Source organism: Centruroides vittatus, unplaced genomic scaffold (assembly GCF_030686945.1).
Source record: "Centruroides vittatus isolate TY-2023 unplaced genomic scaffold, ASM3068694v2 contig_371, whole genome shotgun sequence".
Taxonomy (NCBI): domain Eukaryota; kingdom Metazoa; phylum Arthropoda; class Arachnida; order Scorpiones; family Buthidae; genus Centruroides; species Centruroides vittatus.
The window spans coordinates 668,900-688,128 of record NW_027122194.1 but is presented as its reverse complement, the minus strand read 5'-3'; the positions used below and the strand labels follow the sequence as shown (position 1 = coordinate 688,128).

At 33.1% G+C, this 19,229-nt stretch overlaps 1 protein-coding gene across 3 annotated transcripts in view; it reads left to right on the top strand.

The window, feature by feature from the left end:
- alpha-Cat (catenin alpha) overlaps positions 1–19,229 on the top strand; it is a 90,703-nt gene that overhangs the window by 41,083 nt on the left and 30,391 nt on the right. For all 3 annotated transcript variants that reach the window (XM_067270417.1, XM_067270419.1, XM_067270418.1), the window contains exons 4-8: positions 12,408–12,574; positions 12,658–12,777; positions 12,856–12,945; positions 15,556–15,738; positions 15,817–16,020. In XM_067270417.1, the coding sequence (XP_067126518.1) occupies positions 12,408–12,574; positions 12,658–12,777; positions 12,856–12,945; positions 15,556–15,738; positions 15,817–16,020 (764 nt within the window). The remainder of the gene's footprint in view (positions 1–12,407; positions 12,575–12,657; positions 12,778–12,855; positions 12,946–15,555; positions 15,739–15,816; positions 16,021–19,229) is intronic.

The following is a 19,229-nucleotide window of genomic DNA, read 5'->3' as shown; positions in this document are numbered from 1 at the left end:
TTTGGGTTTAGTGAGGATACAGTGAAATTTGGGATACCTACACTTAATGAGTTGCAGTGTAGTAATAGGACTATTGATGGATTTATATCTTGAATAAACAGACACTACTATATGCAAATAACAGACAAAAATTTCCTACTTTTTTATTTTCAAAATCTGTCAGAATGACAATACTTGTTTCCCAGCTGGCATAGCTTTTATGAAATACAAAACAAACTTCTAGACTAATTACCAGTACATGTAAATATCACTGCTAAACCTTTAATTTCCAGTAAGATACAATACACGAACAAATGTTTTTGATCACTTGACTTTGACTTTAATCTCGCTTAATTCAGCCCATTTATCATTTATATTTGTTTGCCTTTTTATAAAAAATTTTAACCAGAAGAGTATTATTAAATTGTTCAGATATGATTAGTATTTTAAAAACATTAAATTACTTTAAATTTTTTTGTTTATAGTATAAGAATTATTGCAAATTTTTTAAAATTAAGAATAATAATAATCTTATTAAAATAAATCAATCAGAATTGTTTCATTGGTTATTTAATGTGAATATGCAAAACTTTTATAGAAAATTTTAATTATAATTTTTCAAGTTAAAGTATTTATTACTTATTGCATATGTGTTAATTTTAAATCACAATTAATATGAGTGTAAAGTTTTATATACTTCATAATAATTTAATAAATATAATAATATATACATAATATAAATTTAAAATTAATTTGAATTTAACTGAAACTAATTTGAAGTGTCTGTATTTATAAGTCACTTTATATGAAGATATAATAAAGCAAGTGAAATTTAAGAATTTTTATACTCTTGAAGTATATTTAAAGTATGCAAACACAATTAAATAAATACAGTGCAGTGGGTGATCAGTTAACGAAAATAATCTGTTCCAAGACTTTGTTCGTTATCCGAATTGTTTGTTAACCAATTATCAATTTACCATAGGTTTTTATGGGAATTTGATTAATTCATTCTGGAGACTCCAAAAAATAAAAAATATATATACTTTCTTACTATGTCTATTTATATGTAATAATAAAAATACATATATACACAATCTTGCATTTTTATTAGTCATGTTTTTTCCGTTTGTAGGGATTAAAGAATCTGTCCAATGTCGATTGCTTTTCTCTCTTCTTCAGGATTTTTTGGAAGTAATTAATAGAATTGTTGTTGTAGAGATCCCCAAGCCCATTAACCTCAACTTGGTTTGGATGCCATTCTAAGACTGTTCTGACATCCTCCACTTTTTCAAAAGATCTTTAATAGCAGATGTTGGCATTGATTCTTTTTTATCTTCCTCTCTTTCAGAAGAAAACACATTTTGCTGAGTTTCTTGGTGTTCTTCATTTAAGCATTCTTGGAGTTCTTCTGTCGTCAGATCAGTTTCAGATTCCATTATGAGCTCTTCAATGTCAACTTTATTCACTTCCAATTCCAGATCTCTAGCAGTTGTCACAATTTCATCCATAATTTCAGGGACATCAACTCTCTCTCCCTGAACGCAGGAGGGACACAGCTTTCGCCAAGCAGAATTCAACTGCCATTGAGTGACTTCTGACCATGCCTTTTGAATGAGCCGTATAGCTTCAAGAATATCAAATTTTTCTTTCCAAAATGTTTTTAATGTCATCATTGAGGAGAATTGGCATGCTTCAAAACACCGACGAAATAGTGCTCGAATGTACAATTTCTTGAAACCTGCAATAACCTCTTGATCCATTGGTTGAATCAACGAAGTGGTATTTGGAGGTAGAAACTGAACTGTCAGCCAGGGAAAGTCTTCCAGCAAATTATCTTCAAGGTCTTTTGGGTGTCCTGGTGCATTGTCCAATAGCAACAGTGCTTTTAATGGCAATTTATTGGTCTGAAGGGTAATCCTTGATGCTTGGAGCACAAACTTCCAACAGCCATTCTTTGAAAAGATCCTGCGTGACCCATGCTCTTTTATTCGATCTCTACATCACTGGCAGTTTTTCTTTAATTATGGAATGTTTTTTGAATTCTCTAGGGTTCTCAGAGTGATAGACAAGAAGCGAGATAAGCTTCATGTCATCGCTAGTGATTAGCTCCCAAAAGTAACGTCAATTGGTCTTTCTCTTGAATGATAGTCATACTAGTTACATCTTTTTTCGTTCCCTTTCTTTTATCCAAATTGAAAGTAATCTTTCCATTTTTTCATGGATGGAACATCTTTGTTTCTCAGATGTGATTTTCGTTACTCTTTTAGCTCTTTGAGTCTTCTTGATTATATTTTTCTTAGCTAAGATTGTGCCTACTGTAGACCTGTTCAAGCCATACTGCCTAGCAACATCAGACATCTTCTGCCCACTCTCTACTTTGGCTATTATCTCTTGCTTGGTTTTTATGGTGAGCACGGTTTTTGACACTCCACTCTTTTTATGCTCCATAATATTATCAATTTCTTTTTGAAATAAAGAGTTCAGAAAATCACTCAAAAAATTCAGAGAACAGAAATCAACTAGCACATGAAAGAATTACAGTAGACCCCCCCTATAACACGGAACTTTTCTACCATGTTATAGGGGGGGGGTCTACTGTATGTAAATGTGAGGCCCGAATGTAATTCAAAATTTTGGTGTTAAAATGTTAACGAATACCTGATAGGACAGTTAAATTCTCACCTTTAGAAAATAAACCGACGCAAAACTTATGGAGTGCCCAACAGTCTTGCGAAGACTATAGGATAGGATAGGATGTTAAAGGAAAGGCCTGACTCAATGGTATAGCCTTGGGAAAGAAAGGGGGATAGGTAAGGTAGTAGAGAGTGGGGTGGGTGGGGATGAGGAAGGGGGGGGGAAAAAAAAAAAAAAAAAAAAAAAAGGAGGAGGAAAGGAGGGCTGTAGGGCGTCTGCCGGGAACTGAGGAGGATGCAATTGAAACAGAAGGGACCGCAAGTAGAAAGTAAACAAAAGGGGGTAAGACGCGACGGTAACCAATTAGGGGGAGCGAGCTACAGGAGTAACCATAGCAGCAGGGAACCGGAGAGAGGAGGTAGAGGTTAGTAAGGGATAGGTGTCGGAAAATGATGCACCAAGATACAGGGTATGGCAAGGAAGTTACATAGAACGGATGTTGAACATAAAACAGCAGAAATACAAAGACCAGTGGATAAAAATGTAACAGAGGATGAATGGTACAGGATACGGAGATTGTACATAATACGGGGGGAGACGGAATACAGTGGTTATACAATAAGCAAAGAATGTACAGTACATTATACAATGGTAGCCTTATGATAAAGGATAAATAAAATATAATGGTTAAACATGATGAGAAAGAGCTCGATGATGCCAAAGTTAAACAGGATACAACACACTAGGCTGAATAGGAGCATGGTAACACTGCAACGAGGATGTGGAAATATGAGTTGCTTTTAGAAGGTCTGTTGATAGTTCATAAGATTAAGGTTGTGAACAAAGTTTGTAAAGGCACAGAAGATTTTCCTATTGTCGATGAAGGTGTTTAGTTTACAGGGCCAGTGGTGCCCGTCTTTTTCCACCAGTTGCCTCAGATGAGAGCGGTGAGTAACGTACTTAGTGCAAGTAAAGATAAGGTGATGAGGATCATCACCTTCTACACCGCAGTCACACAGACCGTTGCCTTTCTTTAAGAAACGACAAAGGTAGGCCTTAAAGTTACCATGTGCCGTCATAATCTGAGTGAGAGCATGCGAGGTTTCTAGGTGTTTGTTAAACATCCTATTGTTAACATTAGGGATGAATTCATGAGTGATGCGACCGGTGTTGCTTTTATCCCACTCATTTTGCCACCTGTCCATGATGATATTATTAAGTTTGCTACAGAGATAGGACATTGGGAGTGACGAGTGGTTGCAATTCGTTGCAATATCCTTAGCTTTTTTGGCCAAGTGGTCAGCTCTATCATTCCCGACGTTTCCAGAGTGACCTCTTATCCAGTAGAAGTTTATTTTGGTGGAGTCTTCGAGTGCATATATTAACTTGAGGCTGTTTTCAATTATGGGGAGTTTGACATTTTCATTTTTAATTTGATGGAGGGCAATCCGGCTATCACTGATAATATTGATTGTCCTGTGTTGTAGCCATTGGATATTAGTATGAATATACTTTAATGAGTTGAAGATTGCTAGTGATTCTGCCTGGTTAATAGAGCAATTTTTATGCAGTTTGTATACTGCTTGCCAAAAGTTCCTTTTTGAAGAATCTTCGAGGCATACTGAGGCACCTACATCATCTGACGTTTTCGAGCCGTCGGTAAAGAAGTTGAGGCCGTTCGGGATAAAGGTTTCTTTGAGGTAAAAGTTGCTAGAGATATTATTGGCTGGGTGTTTGTTTTCCATTTTCGTGTTAAGGTCAATACCATTCTTAACAATTTCATTGACAAGAGAGTGGGTAAGATCAGGAAGCTTTAAGTCGGAGATGTGTTTATGGAGTTGATCTTGATTGATGTCTGCTGTGATCATCTTTATGAAGAGATTCTTAATATACCTGTATAAGATAGTCAGATGAATAGGGAGTAGCCCTGCAATAACCAATAGGGCATCCGTAGGAGCTGTTCTATAGGATTTGGTAATTGCAATGGCTGAGGTCCGTTGTGCTGAGAGGAGTTTACGGCGTATGTGGGTCTTGGCAACAGCATGGCCCCAGACCTCACAGCCATACGTGAGAATTGGCTCTACGGCCCCCTTGTAGATTGTCCTGCTGTTTTGATGATTTAAGCCCCAGTAATTACGGGCGATGCACCTAAGTGCATGATTAACTCTAACAGCCTTGTCGTAAGTGTAGTGGATGTGGTCCCTCCAAGTCAGTTTTGGGTCTAGGATCAGACCTAGATACTTGATATTGTTTGTCCACTGGATTTTTTGATTGTTAATTTTAATAGAAGGACGCTTCTGAAGGGGATTCCCTTTAGGGAAAACCATACAGTTACATTTATTATAATTGATAATGAGCTTGTTCTCCTCACTCCACTTGTGTACCAACTTCAGCAGATTATTAGTATAAGTCTGTAAGGTATCATGATTATGATGGCTTAGCAGGATGGCTGTGTCGTCTGCATAGCCTTGAATATATGGGTCTCCATTTAGATTTGTTCCTTTAGTGATGTTCAATAGACCATTATATAGGATATTCCAAAGGAGAGGTCCTGATTTTGAGCCCTGAGGGCATCCTCTCGAGATAAACGATCTATAGTGGATTTTACCAGTCTCAATTGCCATTACCTCCCTTTCCGAAAGGAAGCTGCGAAGAAGTTTTAGAATGTTGGCCGGACAGTTTGTTTTGATCAGAGTAGACAGGATGGCTGGCCACCATGCGTGGTCGAAAGCGCCCTTGAAGTCAATGGTGACCATCATGGTGTGCCTACCTTCGAGTTTTGCAGTCTGAATATATTGGATGATTTTTCCAATGGCCTGATGTGTATTCTTACCTTTTCTAAAGCCATATTGTGCTTCATTTAGGGCTGCCTGATTCTCGAGGTGATGGAGGATTCTTCCCGCCATCAGTGCATCCAGAACCTTCCCAATCACTGCTAGGAGAGAGATTGGGCGATAGCCGGAGGCGTCAGTCGGTGATGAGTTCTTCTCTTTTTGAATGAGTCTAACAGAGGCTTCTTTCCAAAGTTTTGGGAAGTATCCCAGAGATAAACACTTGTTGAACAGTATGAGAAAAGTGGTGGGGATGGCAGAGAACGCATGCTGGGCCATCCTCCAATCGATAAGATCTGGGCCTGGGGCCTTTCTCTTCTTTATCCTTTGAAATTCTTTGCCAATTTCGTTTGAAGTGAAAGGACAATCATTGCAAGTAGTTAATTCCTTTTGGCTTTTTTCCCTCGTGTTTTTATGTTCTGCGGAGTCGTTAATAGGATCATCAGGGGGGAAAAGAGCTGAGAAAATAGCTCTATATGTCTCTCTCAGGTTGGTGGTATGAATATTGGGATTAGAAATGGTGGCCGGAATGGTAGAGGCTTTGTTTTTTTTAATTACAGTATAATATGGAATACTCCAAGGGCCCTTTGAGTTAGAAGAAGTGCAGAAGTTCTTCCAAGAATTACTTCTAGTGCGATTTATGAGAGTTTTATAATCCCTGAAAAGAGTTAGGTACGTCTGCTTAAGAGAGAGTTTAGTAGTGGGGTCTACCTCTCGCACGTAGCGCCTCTTTGCCGCCCGGACTTTTTTCCTGTTTGTCTCCAGTTCCTTGTTCCACCAGGGAGCCGAGGGCTTTTTAGCTTTGATGTGGGTGGACCAATAGAATGCTTCCCTTAGAGCCCTTTGGAGCTGTTCAACAGCGATGTCAATTTCCTGACAAGAGTTGATGCTAATGAGGTCAGAGGGGTCCCACATACATTTGATATTTTCCTCATAATGATCCCAATTTGTGTTGTTACAGATGTTGATGTTAGCAGGGCAGTTGATGTCTGTTATCTTGGTAAGGATGTAAGCATGGTCGCTTGCAGAAACCTGATGCTGAGTCCTGCAGTCGATGTTAAATATGGTAGATTTCCTGTTGCCCAGACATAGGTCGATCCAACTTTTCCCGTTACTACTGGAGAAAGTTGGAAGCGTGCTGACGTTATAGGACTGAATGTCCAGTTCGGTCATAAGTTCACAGACTGCACGGCCCCTTGAATCTTCTACTGGGCTGTGCCAGATCGGTGATTTTGAATTAAAATCTCCACAGATGAGTATAGAGTTAGCAGGGAGTTCTTTAAAGATGTCTCTAATTTCTTGTAGGGGAGCCTCTATTTCCTCCGAAGGCGGGCAGTAGGCACTGATAATAAAAATTTGACGCTCTCCATAGTCAACACTGATCGTAGTGGTATAAATTTTGCTACACTGAGTGACTAGCTGGCAGTTAAGGTGCCTATTGGTTATCATGAAACCTGTGCGGATCGGGTAATTGTCTATTCGTCTAGTGAGGATTTTACCACTTCCAAGCATTGAGACCGTATTATCGCGAAGGTAGGGCTCCTGGAAAACTAGGATGTCTGCTTCTTTCTCAATTATTGCTTGTATTGCATTAGTGGAAGCAGCCATGCTCCGTTGGAGATTGATTTGCAGTATATTTAGAGAACTTTTTGTCTTGTTTTTATTTTTCAGATAGGTAGCTTTTATGTTATTGTCCATACTGGGGGATGGGATAAGAGGAGGCTGACTATTCATAATGGGTGTTGTGAACTTGATTAGCTCTGTGCCATTTTGTTATTGGGCAGTGTTTATCAAATGCATTATGATTAGTATTCATTGCCTTATTCTCTGGTACGGTTTTGTTATAATTGATACAGTTTATACATTTCGGTTCCTTCTGTAGGTTAGGACAGTCCTTAAATTTATGACGTCTAGTGCAATGGCTACAGCGTTGCCTATCCTCACATCTATGTGAGGTGTGCCAGTATCCCGAACAGTTAAAGCATCGGATGGTTGAGATGTAATCATCCACGGTTAGGGAGTACCATCCCACGAAGACCCTTTTTTCTTGCATAAGTATGTTCCTAATACTAGGAGTAACGCTTAGGATTACATGCCTTGAATGAGTTGTTCCTTTTGGTTGAAAGCTATGGCTCAGTTTGGTGTTTTCCATGAAGTCTTCCTGTGTGATTTGTTCCTTTATTTGATGGTTCTGATCATATATTTGCTGAATTAGCTCTTCATTTTCTGTGCTGTTTGGCACATTGAGTAGTATTATTTTCGGGAGCTTTTTATTTCGCTCTGTTACTCTAATTTGCTGTGAGAGGTGCTCATTGTTTTGTATTGCTGTTTTTAAGGATATTAGGTCCTGCTCGTCATGCAGCTGTATTGCAATATCTCCACTTGGGAGAGGCCTCACATGGTTTATTTTGACTCCAAGTTGTCTTGGGTCGATGTGAGATTGCACTATATTCATTGTTTCCTCTGGTAGAGGGACAGGCTGATTTGGGTCTTTGACTGCTGATACGATGATGTTGTGGTTAGCTTTCTTAGGGTTCTTTCTCCCCTCTAACTTTGCTGAATTTTCAGAAATTAATTTAGTCGTTTTACTCATTGATTTTAGATTTCTCTTTAGGACGTCCGAGAAGGATCCCTTATCCAGAGAAGATACTGGCTTTGAAAGTTCCTTGACCCTTTCTCTTAGCGCTAGGACCACTCCAAAAATTTGGTTAGCGGCCGCATGCAAACTGACGGCCGCTACCCTGGCATGGGTCCGTTCTTCTTTATTGACAGCTATGCTCATGTTTGTTGGAATACAGTTGAGAATGGTTTCCAGGTGTCCATTGATTGATGTTATAAGATCTTCTTCGATGAAGCTATTGTTTAAACTTTCTGCTGCACTTTCCCTTGACATGTCAGGAGAGGTAATTTACTCAGCAGGTTAGGTTGTATAGCACAAATAAAACGATACCCGGCAAGGACCGGCTTTGCAATAAGAGTTATGATCAGGGCTAAAACTTGCCACAGCAGCGGCTTAAGCAACTAGTGTGACGTCTGAGGTAGTTGAGAGGCGCTGAACGGCGACCTCACGCCGAATGGCTAGGACTTCCACGTGGCTGAGAACAATGCTCTTTGTTCGGTGCGGGATTTTGAGCGGCAATGATGTGGCTCTTAATTAATGGATTACCACGATATTTGCATGGTATATTAACTTCATATCAGAGCATACAATATCAGTCGTAGAAGAATGTAATCCAGTACGATCACGCGTAACGGCGACAAAGTCCAAAGACGCGTGCGACGATGGCCACTCAGTGCAACGTTCGATTCGAAGAGAAAAATAATAAGACAAGTGTACTCACAGAAACCAGGCTTTTTACACGTCCCAATGATATATAATTTATCGGTGTCTACCTCACCAATTATCCAAGTTTTCGATCAAAACACGGAGCACGTTAATCCAACACCACGGAACGACGATGACCACAGTAAAAATCACGTTATTGAATAAGAGTCAATTGCGAAGACTATAAAAAAATTATTTGTCAGAAAAGTAAACAAAAAGCTGGAATTACAATGGAGAGTTTCAAAGTTCGTGGAAACACTATCCAATTGGTATCAGGTTGAGTGTCGATGTTGATGTCTCCCAAGCTCTGAAAGATTTCGGATTGTTACTTGGAGACAAGGGAAAATCAATTGGTATTTGTTATTTTCTGTCGTTTCTTTTTAAGTTTGTTCAATGAAGTGTTCATTATCTGAACATGTGTTCATTGTCCGATCATAAAAATCTTTCACGAAAGTGTTCATTATCTGATTTGTTTGTTAACCAATCACCCACTGTATTTGGTTTATCATAATCATAATAAGCATATAAAATGTTTCACAATCATATTAGGATTTTAAAATGAAATAATATAAACTGAAAATACAGTTTTATATATGTATTTCCTTCTTCCAGCAATTTCCTTTCCATCTTACATATTTTCAGTTATGAAATAGAACAATAAATTTTCATATAATGATCTGAACTTTGAGAAAGTATTTCAATAAAAAGTTATGAGTATTGATATCATATCAAAATATTAATATCAAAATTGTATCTGTAATATTGATATTATTGTGAGGATTTTTTGATAAAACTCCTTAATTGGGAAATTTTGTAAACACTTTGGAATAATTGACACTACAGTATCTGTCTGGCAATCGAGACTAAAAAGGCACTGTCTGTACATATAGCCAGCATGTGTGTTTGAGTATTCTTGAATGGTATTTGCCCATCTCTAACAAACATATTTTATTGGAAATTTATATAAATATTTTTTAAAATTTTAAATATTCTTATTTTATTAAAAATATATTTAATAATTTAATTTAAACTGAAATGGAATTGATAACAAATTAACTTGATTAATTAAGCTACTGCATTATTTTAAATATATATTTAATCTAAAACAATAAAAAGATGATTGCACAGAAAGCAACTAATACACTTCTCAACCTAGCAGAAAAACATTATTTCATAACCATTGATTTTATGTTTGATAGCATTATTCATAACCTGAAGATGGTCTGTGGAAACTCCCTTGGTATTCATCCAGCAGAATGGTGCAAGTTCAGAAAAATGAATGTTTTCAGTCTTTCTAAGACCTGCTTCAGATCACAAATTTCAAATAGATGGAGCATCTAACACTTTGGTGTTTGAATGTGTCAGGCTCAGAAGAACTTATACAAAAATTCAAGTTTAATATTCTCTAAAATTTACACATCCTATTGGTCGATTTTAGGGAATTTTAAATTTGAATTTTCATATAAGTTCTTCTGCACCTGACACATTTGAACACCAAAATGTTATATATTCCATCTATTTGAAATTTGTGATTTGAAGTATGTCTTAGAAGAAGATTGAAAACATTTGTTTTTCTGAACTTGCATCAATCTGCTGGGTGAATGCCAAGGTAGAGAGTTTCTGCAGTATAGTATAACCCAGTTTCTGGAGTATTTTCATTCTGAAAATGGTCTTTTAATTAAACTGAAACTGTGTGTTATTAAATACTGTTTTGTTGCTCAAAAGATTGTGAGTGTATTAGCTAACATGAAATAACAATCTAATTTAATTAGGTAATTTTAATAGAGGAGCAATCATTAAGATTAGCAATTACTTAATTCCTAATCTTTCGATCTTCCTTATTTAAAAAATAAAATTCTACTTAGAATTTTATTTTTTAAATATTTTCTTGCAGTTAAAAAATTATAGGATCATAATAAGCATAAAGATTTTATAAGTTTATCAAAAATGTCAAAAAATACATTCTAATTATATTTTTACTATAACATGAAATCAAGTTTAGTACTGTCTTATCCTTTGTTGTTGTTGGATTCTGAAAATTAAGTTCCATTTTCTCTTTGTTTAGAATGTCATTTTCAGACTGGATACATAATTTGTTTTATCAGAGGCATTGAATTTAGCAATTTCAGAGATTTAAATATTTTTATGTTAAAATTGTTTGATACAAGAATTACGTGACTGGTGACATTTGAGATTAAAAAACAAAAAAGTTTTAAAATAATTTTTTCTAATTGCAATTTAATTTGATAGTGAAATTTTCTTGATTTATACTGATTTATTTAAATGGAGAGAAATTGTAAAGAAACAAATAATCTGTATACTTCAATGCTTGTGAATAGAATTAAATTTACATCTGATTATAAATTCTAAATTTTTTGTAAGTTTGCATTATTAGCAAGGTTGAGGCCAAAGTTTTAAATGCGAAAATGTGTATGTCGGACATTCAGCACCGCTTTCCTGTAAGCCTAGAAGTTTGACAATGGTGTTTGGAAAGTCAGTGGAATCATACTTGACATTCCAAACACCATTGTCAAACTTCTAGGCTTACAGGAAAGTGGCGCTGAACGTACACATTTTTGCATTTAAAACTTTGGCCTCAATTTCACTATTATTTTTCAATTTCTCAAGAAAAGTTATCAATTAATTGGAAGCTTTAAAAACTTTCCATTAATGTATATAATCTGTTTTTGTGGCTATTAAAAGATAACCATAAAAAAAATTATACATTTGCTAAAATTTAACAAAAAATAAATTTCTGAAAAAGTTGTTACATAATGTATACTATTGATCAATGTAAAATTTATATTATTGAAAGAACACTGATATATAATTATTACTGATGATGATGACATAAAATATAAATTACAATAATTGACAAAACTTTTCTGATTCTAGCAGTAATATTGAAAGAACAGTTATATCATTTGTCTGAGCATTTTGTTTATTTCTTCTGTTCATCACATAATTTTATATTATACATAAACAGTCAAAATACAGTAGAGCGTCGTTTATCCGAAAGCCGGTCAACCAAAAGCTTTCTAGTCGGACTGTGTCGTGCTGAATCGAACGTTTTTGATACTAGATTAACTTCTAAAGTATATATTTTTTTGTTTTTATATTTTTTAATATATTTATTTTGCTTGTACAAAGTAAAAAAATAATTTTTAACGATAGAATAGCCTCGATTATTATTATAAAAATTTTCGTTAGGCTTAAAATCGACGAAAATTCAACACAAAGCGACATGCAACGGAGAAAATTTTCAACATCGGATAGGTTAATATATTTTTTCGTACATCATTTTCGTAGGTTAATCGGTTATCCGAAAAATCAGTTATCCGAACAACCCCAGTCCCCAATTGATTCAGATAAACGACGCTCTACTGTATATCTTAATTGTCTGTTACTTCTGAAAATGAAAAAGGCTTGTCAATTATAAGAAAATTTGCAAATGTATAGTTAATATAAAGATTCTTCTTCTAAAATAAATCTATTAAATTTATATTATAGTTAAAATTTTTAAGATATGTCATTTGATATTTTTATTATTTTGTTTTTTGTGAGAGACTGTATATAATTATTATTTCTATAATTAATAAACTAATTTTTTCATACATTATATCTATATTTTGTAGGTGATGTTATGAGCAAAAGTTCAAGAGAATTTGCAGAAGATCCGTTTTCATCAGTAAAAAGAAGCAACATGGTAAGAGCTGCTAGAAGCTTACTTTTGGCAGTAACACATCTGTTAATTCTTGCTGATATGGTCGATGTTCACTGTTTGTTAAAATCCCTTCATGTGGTAAGATTTTTATTTTTATTAATTATTTTTTTTTATTGTATTAACAAGTTTGCTTAGGTTTTTTTTTATTTCTTAATATTCAGGTTGAAGGAGATCTGGATAAAGTAAAAAATGCTTCTAGTCAGTCAGAACTTTTGAAATCTTTTCATGACTTTGGTAAAAACACTTCAGATTTAATCCATCAAGCAGCAAAAAGACAAGCTGTAATTGAATAATTTTTAAGATAACTTTTTAAAAACTGAAATTTTCCTCTAAATTTTATAATGGAAAATAAATTGCAGGAATTAAAGGATCCTCATCTTAGAGAAGATTTAGCTGCCGCACGAGCTATTCTTAAGAAAAATAGCATGATGTTACTAACTGCTTCAAAGGTACTATTTTGTGCAAAATTTGAAATAAAATTCAGGATATAATAACTAAAATTATTGAAATTTTACTATTAATGTAATTTAAAATTTACAAGTTTATTTTGAGATTCTCTCTATCATGTTTGATACAATGAAAATAATATATACTGTATTTATTAACTGTAAATAATTAATATAACTGTCAAACTACTAAATTAAAAATTTTGAATTAGAATTTTCACTTATTAAAATAATTACAGAATAGCTACAAAACTTGTATAACTTAATTATCTAAATTTATATTAATATAGAAAAAATTTCTCACTATTTATATGCTATAATTAGTAAAATATTAATCTTGTGCAAAGTTGCAGATTAAAGTCTCACTGTAAAGCTTTCTTTTAATAATCTTTTTAAATTTAGTGTTTAAATTTAACTTGTACATAGAATGCACATTCTGTGGATTACTATATTATCCTTTAGTCCAGATTTCCTTAAACATTGAATTTTGAAATGACTTGTGTACTTGTATTACTCATTTAATGTTCTGTAGTTTGCTATCTTAAATTTCTTTGATATAAAGTTCATAAAGATGTAGACTTGAAATACATCTCTCAATATATTAAGATTTTCTCCTATACTAGTCTCTTTTCTACCATAGTATGATTCGTTTTACTTGCTATTTATTTATGCATATAAAATATAAATGTTAGATGCCCTTCTTCCAATTACTTATAATTTAGAAATAGTTTAGAAACAAATTTGACATGAACTACAGTGTTGATTTTATTTTAAAGCAATTACTTTTTCATGATACAGCACAGGTTTATAGAACTTTTTTTAATATCAGTTAAAATGCTGATCAAAGTTTCTTCTTTTCCTGTTTTTAACAGTCTTATAGACTTAAAACAGGAAAAGAAGGCTGAAAAAATTGGACCTATAAATTCCCACTATTGTTCATTCGAGTTAGATAGATGAAAGTCAAAACCAGATATGGAAACCTTAAGTGCAAGAGACCCAATAAACTATATATGAACTTCTGATGCAAATTGGAAGTAATGTTATTTCAATTCAAAAATTTTTCCTTGGAAGCTGTTAGATAGATGACCAGCACAACTCTATTGTTAAAGGAAAAGTATGATGTACAGGTGCAAGCCACTACTATTTTGAGGTGGAGATCTTATATTTTAAATTAATTAAAAGTATGATTAAAAATTGCAGCCTGGCATTGCAATGATGTCACAATAAATAATTGTTCATTGCATTTCAAATACCTCTCTTGTGGCATCCTTCAGTACAAATGAAGAGTTAAAATCTCTAAATAAAAAACACACACAAGGTTTAGCATCCTCCTAAGAGAATGCCAAACCTTGTGTGTATGTTTTACTCAGAGATTTTAATGTTTGATTTGTACTGAAGAATGATATTGCAATAATGATATTTGAAATACATTTATAAGTGAAAATAAAACGTTGTTTTATTAAGGTTGTTATGTTCTTTTGTGAAATCATAACTCCTAAAATTGGGAAAAGAAAAAATTTTGATTAGCATTTAAAATTATATTAAAAAAAGTTCTATAAACTAATACCAAATCTGACCCATAGAAGATATTTTCATTCAGCTATAAGAACTACAGCATACTTTTTCTGTCTGTTACAATTTATGATCACCATAAAATTTATCACACTTTAGCTTCAAACAAGATATATTTTTAAGAAAAGATAATTCCTATTTGAAATGATCCTTTTTTGATTATTACTGATAGTAAGATTCTAACAAAAAACAGAAACAATCACATTTTTAATATTTGAAAGTAATTTTTTTTTATTTCTGCTAAAAATTGTTAATAGTGAAATCCTGAATTCTAGCTTGAGTACAGCCAGTATAATTAATAATTTCAACCTAAGATGGTACCTGTCTGATATTATCATAAGATGATTGCCATACATAGGATTTAAATTCATATTGAATACAAAACTTTCATAACTTTTATCCTTTATTAAAGACATTGGAAAACAAAAGTTTTTAAATATAAAAGAGGTATTAAACTTTAATCTTATTATTAATTTATACAACTATTTTGATAGAAGTTTAAATTGTAAAATGGATATTGGAAAGTTTATAATTGACATTCAGTAATTCAGAGATAGAATAGTGTCATCGAGACAAATTAGTTTCCAATAAAATAAACTTAATATATCAGCTTTTTTAATAAAATTAAGCAATTTATAATGAGAAATTCATTCTTCATGAAAAATTTGATGGCTGGAAGCAGCTTTGCTTAAAAAATTTCATTACAAAAGTTAAAATATTGATGATTATTAATCATCTAAATTTGAAAAATGCTATAGAATTTAACCAGTTTTGAAATATGTTTAATTTTTAATCTGTATATTAAAATTTATATATTATAATTTTTGTTAAAAATTTTATAAATTAATATACTCTTTCACAAAATTCTGAAAAATCTTTTATCAAAAATCCATAGTCAACGTTGTTAGTTATTACTGTTTTTGGGGAATGAATTTTTCCTTCCTCAAAAATAAGTTATTCAACTTTTGATATACAGTAGATAGATATAGGATTTATTTTTATACTTATAGCTAGAATATAAAAGTATATTTTATTGAATAGGTTTATGTTCGACATCCGGAATTAGCTGCTGCTAAAGAAAATCGTGATTATATTTTTAAACAAGTATGTGAAGCTGTTAATACTATTAGTGAAGTGGCACAGGGCAAGACAACAGCTGGAGCTCTTGGTCATCCACCTTATGATGGGCCAGGTGAATTGGCAGCAGCTTTGGACGAATTTGATGTAAGTATTGCAAGGAAAAAATAATGAGAGTATTAAAAAGAAATTTATATTGTAAAGCAAATTAAAATTTATTCTTAGGAACGAATATATATGGATCCACTGACATACAACGAAATCCGAACCCGTCCTGCTTTGGAAGAGCGATTAGAAAGCATAATCAGCGGTGCTGCATTGATGGCTGATTCTTCTTGTACTAGAGATGATCGTAGAGAAAGAATTGTTGCTGAATGTAATGCTGTTCGACAGGCATTACAAGATCTTCTATCAGAGTATATGGCAAATGTATGTAAAATTTGAAAATTTTTCTTTTCACAAGTTTACTAATACAATCAGATCTCTCCAATCTGACAAATTTGGGACTGTGAAAAGAGAACAGTCAAAATTGTAGTGTTCTTCAAAATGCATTTTTGAACAATTCTACAGTCATTTTTTTTAAAATACAGTCTAACTCGTTTATAACGTCATCCATGGGACCGGCAATTTTTTGACGTTATAACTGAGTGTCGTTATCTGCGAAGTCTATTATTATCATAATAAATTTATTATTATATGTATAAAAATGCAAACTACATGTTTAAATCAACTTTATTTACATTATTATGTCGAAGTTTACATCGATGCAATTAAAAATTTCAAAAATTTCCTTTCATAAGAAATTTCTATTTGTCATAAGTTTTAATAATGGCGGAACTTCCAGTTTTGAGAATAATATTGAATCAAAAGGCAACAAAAGGTTAAATTAATGTATGCCAATTAAAAATAATTCAATTATTTCTTTATAAACTATTTAATGTAATGTTATATTAAAAATAATAGAATATTTAACAATTTAGCATAAAGTAATTTAAAAATGAGTACATAATAACTGATCGTCACGTCGTTAAAAGTGTAGCAAATCTCACCCCACCGAAGTCAGGTGGGGAGAGTACCCACCCAGTTGTTCTAGAAAGTGGACTCTGACCCTAGGTCTAAACACGTAGTATTTTCTTTGTGAAATAACATTTGTAAATTTGGAAGTGCTTCAAATATGACGTTTAAACGGGGTTTTATGTCGTTACAAGCGGGATTTTTAACATTATCTAGTATAGTAAAGTCGCGGGACTGATAAAAATTTGACATTACATAAGGGTTGTCGTTACATCTGATGACGTTATAATCAAGTTAGACTGTAACTGTTTTTTTACATTGCAAAATTTGATTTTGTTCCTTTAAAGCATTATTTTTCAATTTAACAAAACTCTAAATAATTAATAAATGTTTAGGCTTATTTGTTGTTGTATTATTACATTTTAAAAAATTGTTATATTGGTTTGTTTTAATCCTTGTTGCTGATAATTTTCAAGTCAGTCATTCTCTGAAGTTCTGCAATATCCTTTTCATGATCTTTTGTCATATGCTGGAAAAAAAACCAACAAACTAAGAAAATTTTTTGCTCACTTATAGCTTCTGAAAAAGACAGATTTTCTTCTGATTGAAATTCTTCACCATCACCATCTGACAGATTCTGATGACAATCTTGATTGTCATCAGAATCTATTTCTTGAACATTTCTTTATCAATGCTTAAATATTAACTTTTACTCATTGGCTCTGATTATTTAAATTTATTAATGCATTATTGAAGATAATGCATCAATGAACAGAATGTTTTTGATAAGTGTAATATAATTCTAGCAATTAATAATTATTTCTGAAATTTTTTTACTGCATCTGCAATAAAACAAATTGCATTCAATAAACTTACTTTAGTTTGGATGTAGGATCTCTCTCAATTTCACTTAATCTGCTCATCATGAATTTTTTAAATATTACATTATGAATTCTTTCTTTTGATGTGGATTCTATGTGATATTGAATTTTATTTTTGTCTTTTTTTCATTATGTGCAGTACTGTACTGTATTTCTTAATGAGTAAATATAATACTGGACTATGCATATAGGTCCTGCTTTTTGTAAATTGTTCTATTTTATCCAAAATTTCCCTAATTATCACTGTATAAATGTAATTTTTTAAGAGTAGTCAATCATACTAAATATTTTCTAAAAAAGCTGTCATGTGTTTGTGTTTATGTATGTGAATTCCTTATAACTCCTGCAATCTTTGTCCAATCCAGATAAAATTTTGGTTATGTTCCTTTTATGTTCTGATGGAAAGTACAGTAGAGCATCGATTATCTGAATACTGATCAACTGAAATGTCGGTTAACTGAAAGCGTTTCAGTCGGCAAATTCTAATTTCCGCTAGTGCTAAGGTGCTGCAATATTTGGCTATCTTGGTCTACTCCAATATTATTTTTGTTGGTGTGTTTTAGCTGGCAGCACTGGCACAACCATGAAAGGGTACTTAAGGACTCATCAGTATTTGAACAAGGCTTTTTTCCCCATCATGAGTGGTGAGCTTTGCTTGTTTTGTGTGGTGTTTTTCTCAGGACTGTGTTGGGATGTGTGTCATGCTGAATCAGAATATCTTTGATACTAGATTAACATCCAAAATATAATTTTTTTGTTTTTATATTTTTCAATATATTTATTTTGTTTGTGCAAAATAAAGAAATAAGGTTAATGTGAGCTTAGGTATACAAAAATGGCGGCACTTCCGGCCGCCATCTTGATTATGACTATCGGCAAAATTATTTATGCAAATTAGGCCTCGCGGATTATTAGACACTAATAATCCCTATTTTAAATCTATTTTATGTAAAAAGGTAATTATTAAATTGAAAAAACAGATTTACTTACATTAAGATGCTTCTTTTCCCTTCTTCCGACTCTTGTTTTCTACAACAGTTGATTCTGACGGACCAGTCTGATTTCGTTTCTTCTTAGTGGTTTTTTCGCTCTTTTTTGTAACGTCACATTTCTTGCATGTTTCCTTTTTCACTTTTTTCTTATTAGTACAAACGGGAGCGGCGGGAACAGTCTCCGGTTCTTTCCATTCGGGAATTCTGCCTGATCCAGGAAATATCTTTCTTAAATGTTGTAAGAATATATAAAATCTTTCGCCGGGTTTCTTAGATGGCCAATCTAAAAACTTCTTGTACATAAATGCATACATGTACGAATCGGATAGATCGTCGGTATAATGTTTCGGCAGATTTTTTTATTTTTTAAATACCCCCAGAGTCTTTCAATATTTTGGGTGTGATCGCCAGTAGTTGGATTAACAAAATTTTCTGAATGGTTCTATGTTTGATATCGATTCCGTGCAGATCGTCTATATTCATATAGCCTTTCCACTCGTCAGTCAGGACTGTACTCCCTGAGTTAACAAATTTAGAAATTATCCAGTTTAAGGTAATTTCGGATCGATCGTTCACTTGACAAATAAAGCAGTTCCTGTCTTCTCTGCATATTCCACCGACAACCCATTTTGTACTTTTCAATTTCCAACCTTTTTCATATTTGCGTTTGCATATGACTGTTTCGTCTATTTCTACAGTTTTGTTTGGCCCACCAATTTTAAATGTAGTTAAATTATGCATAGCAACCATC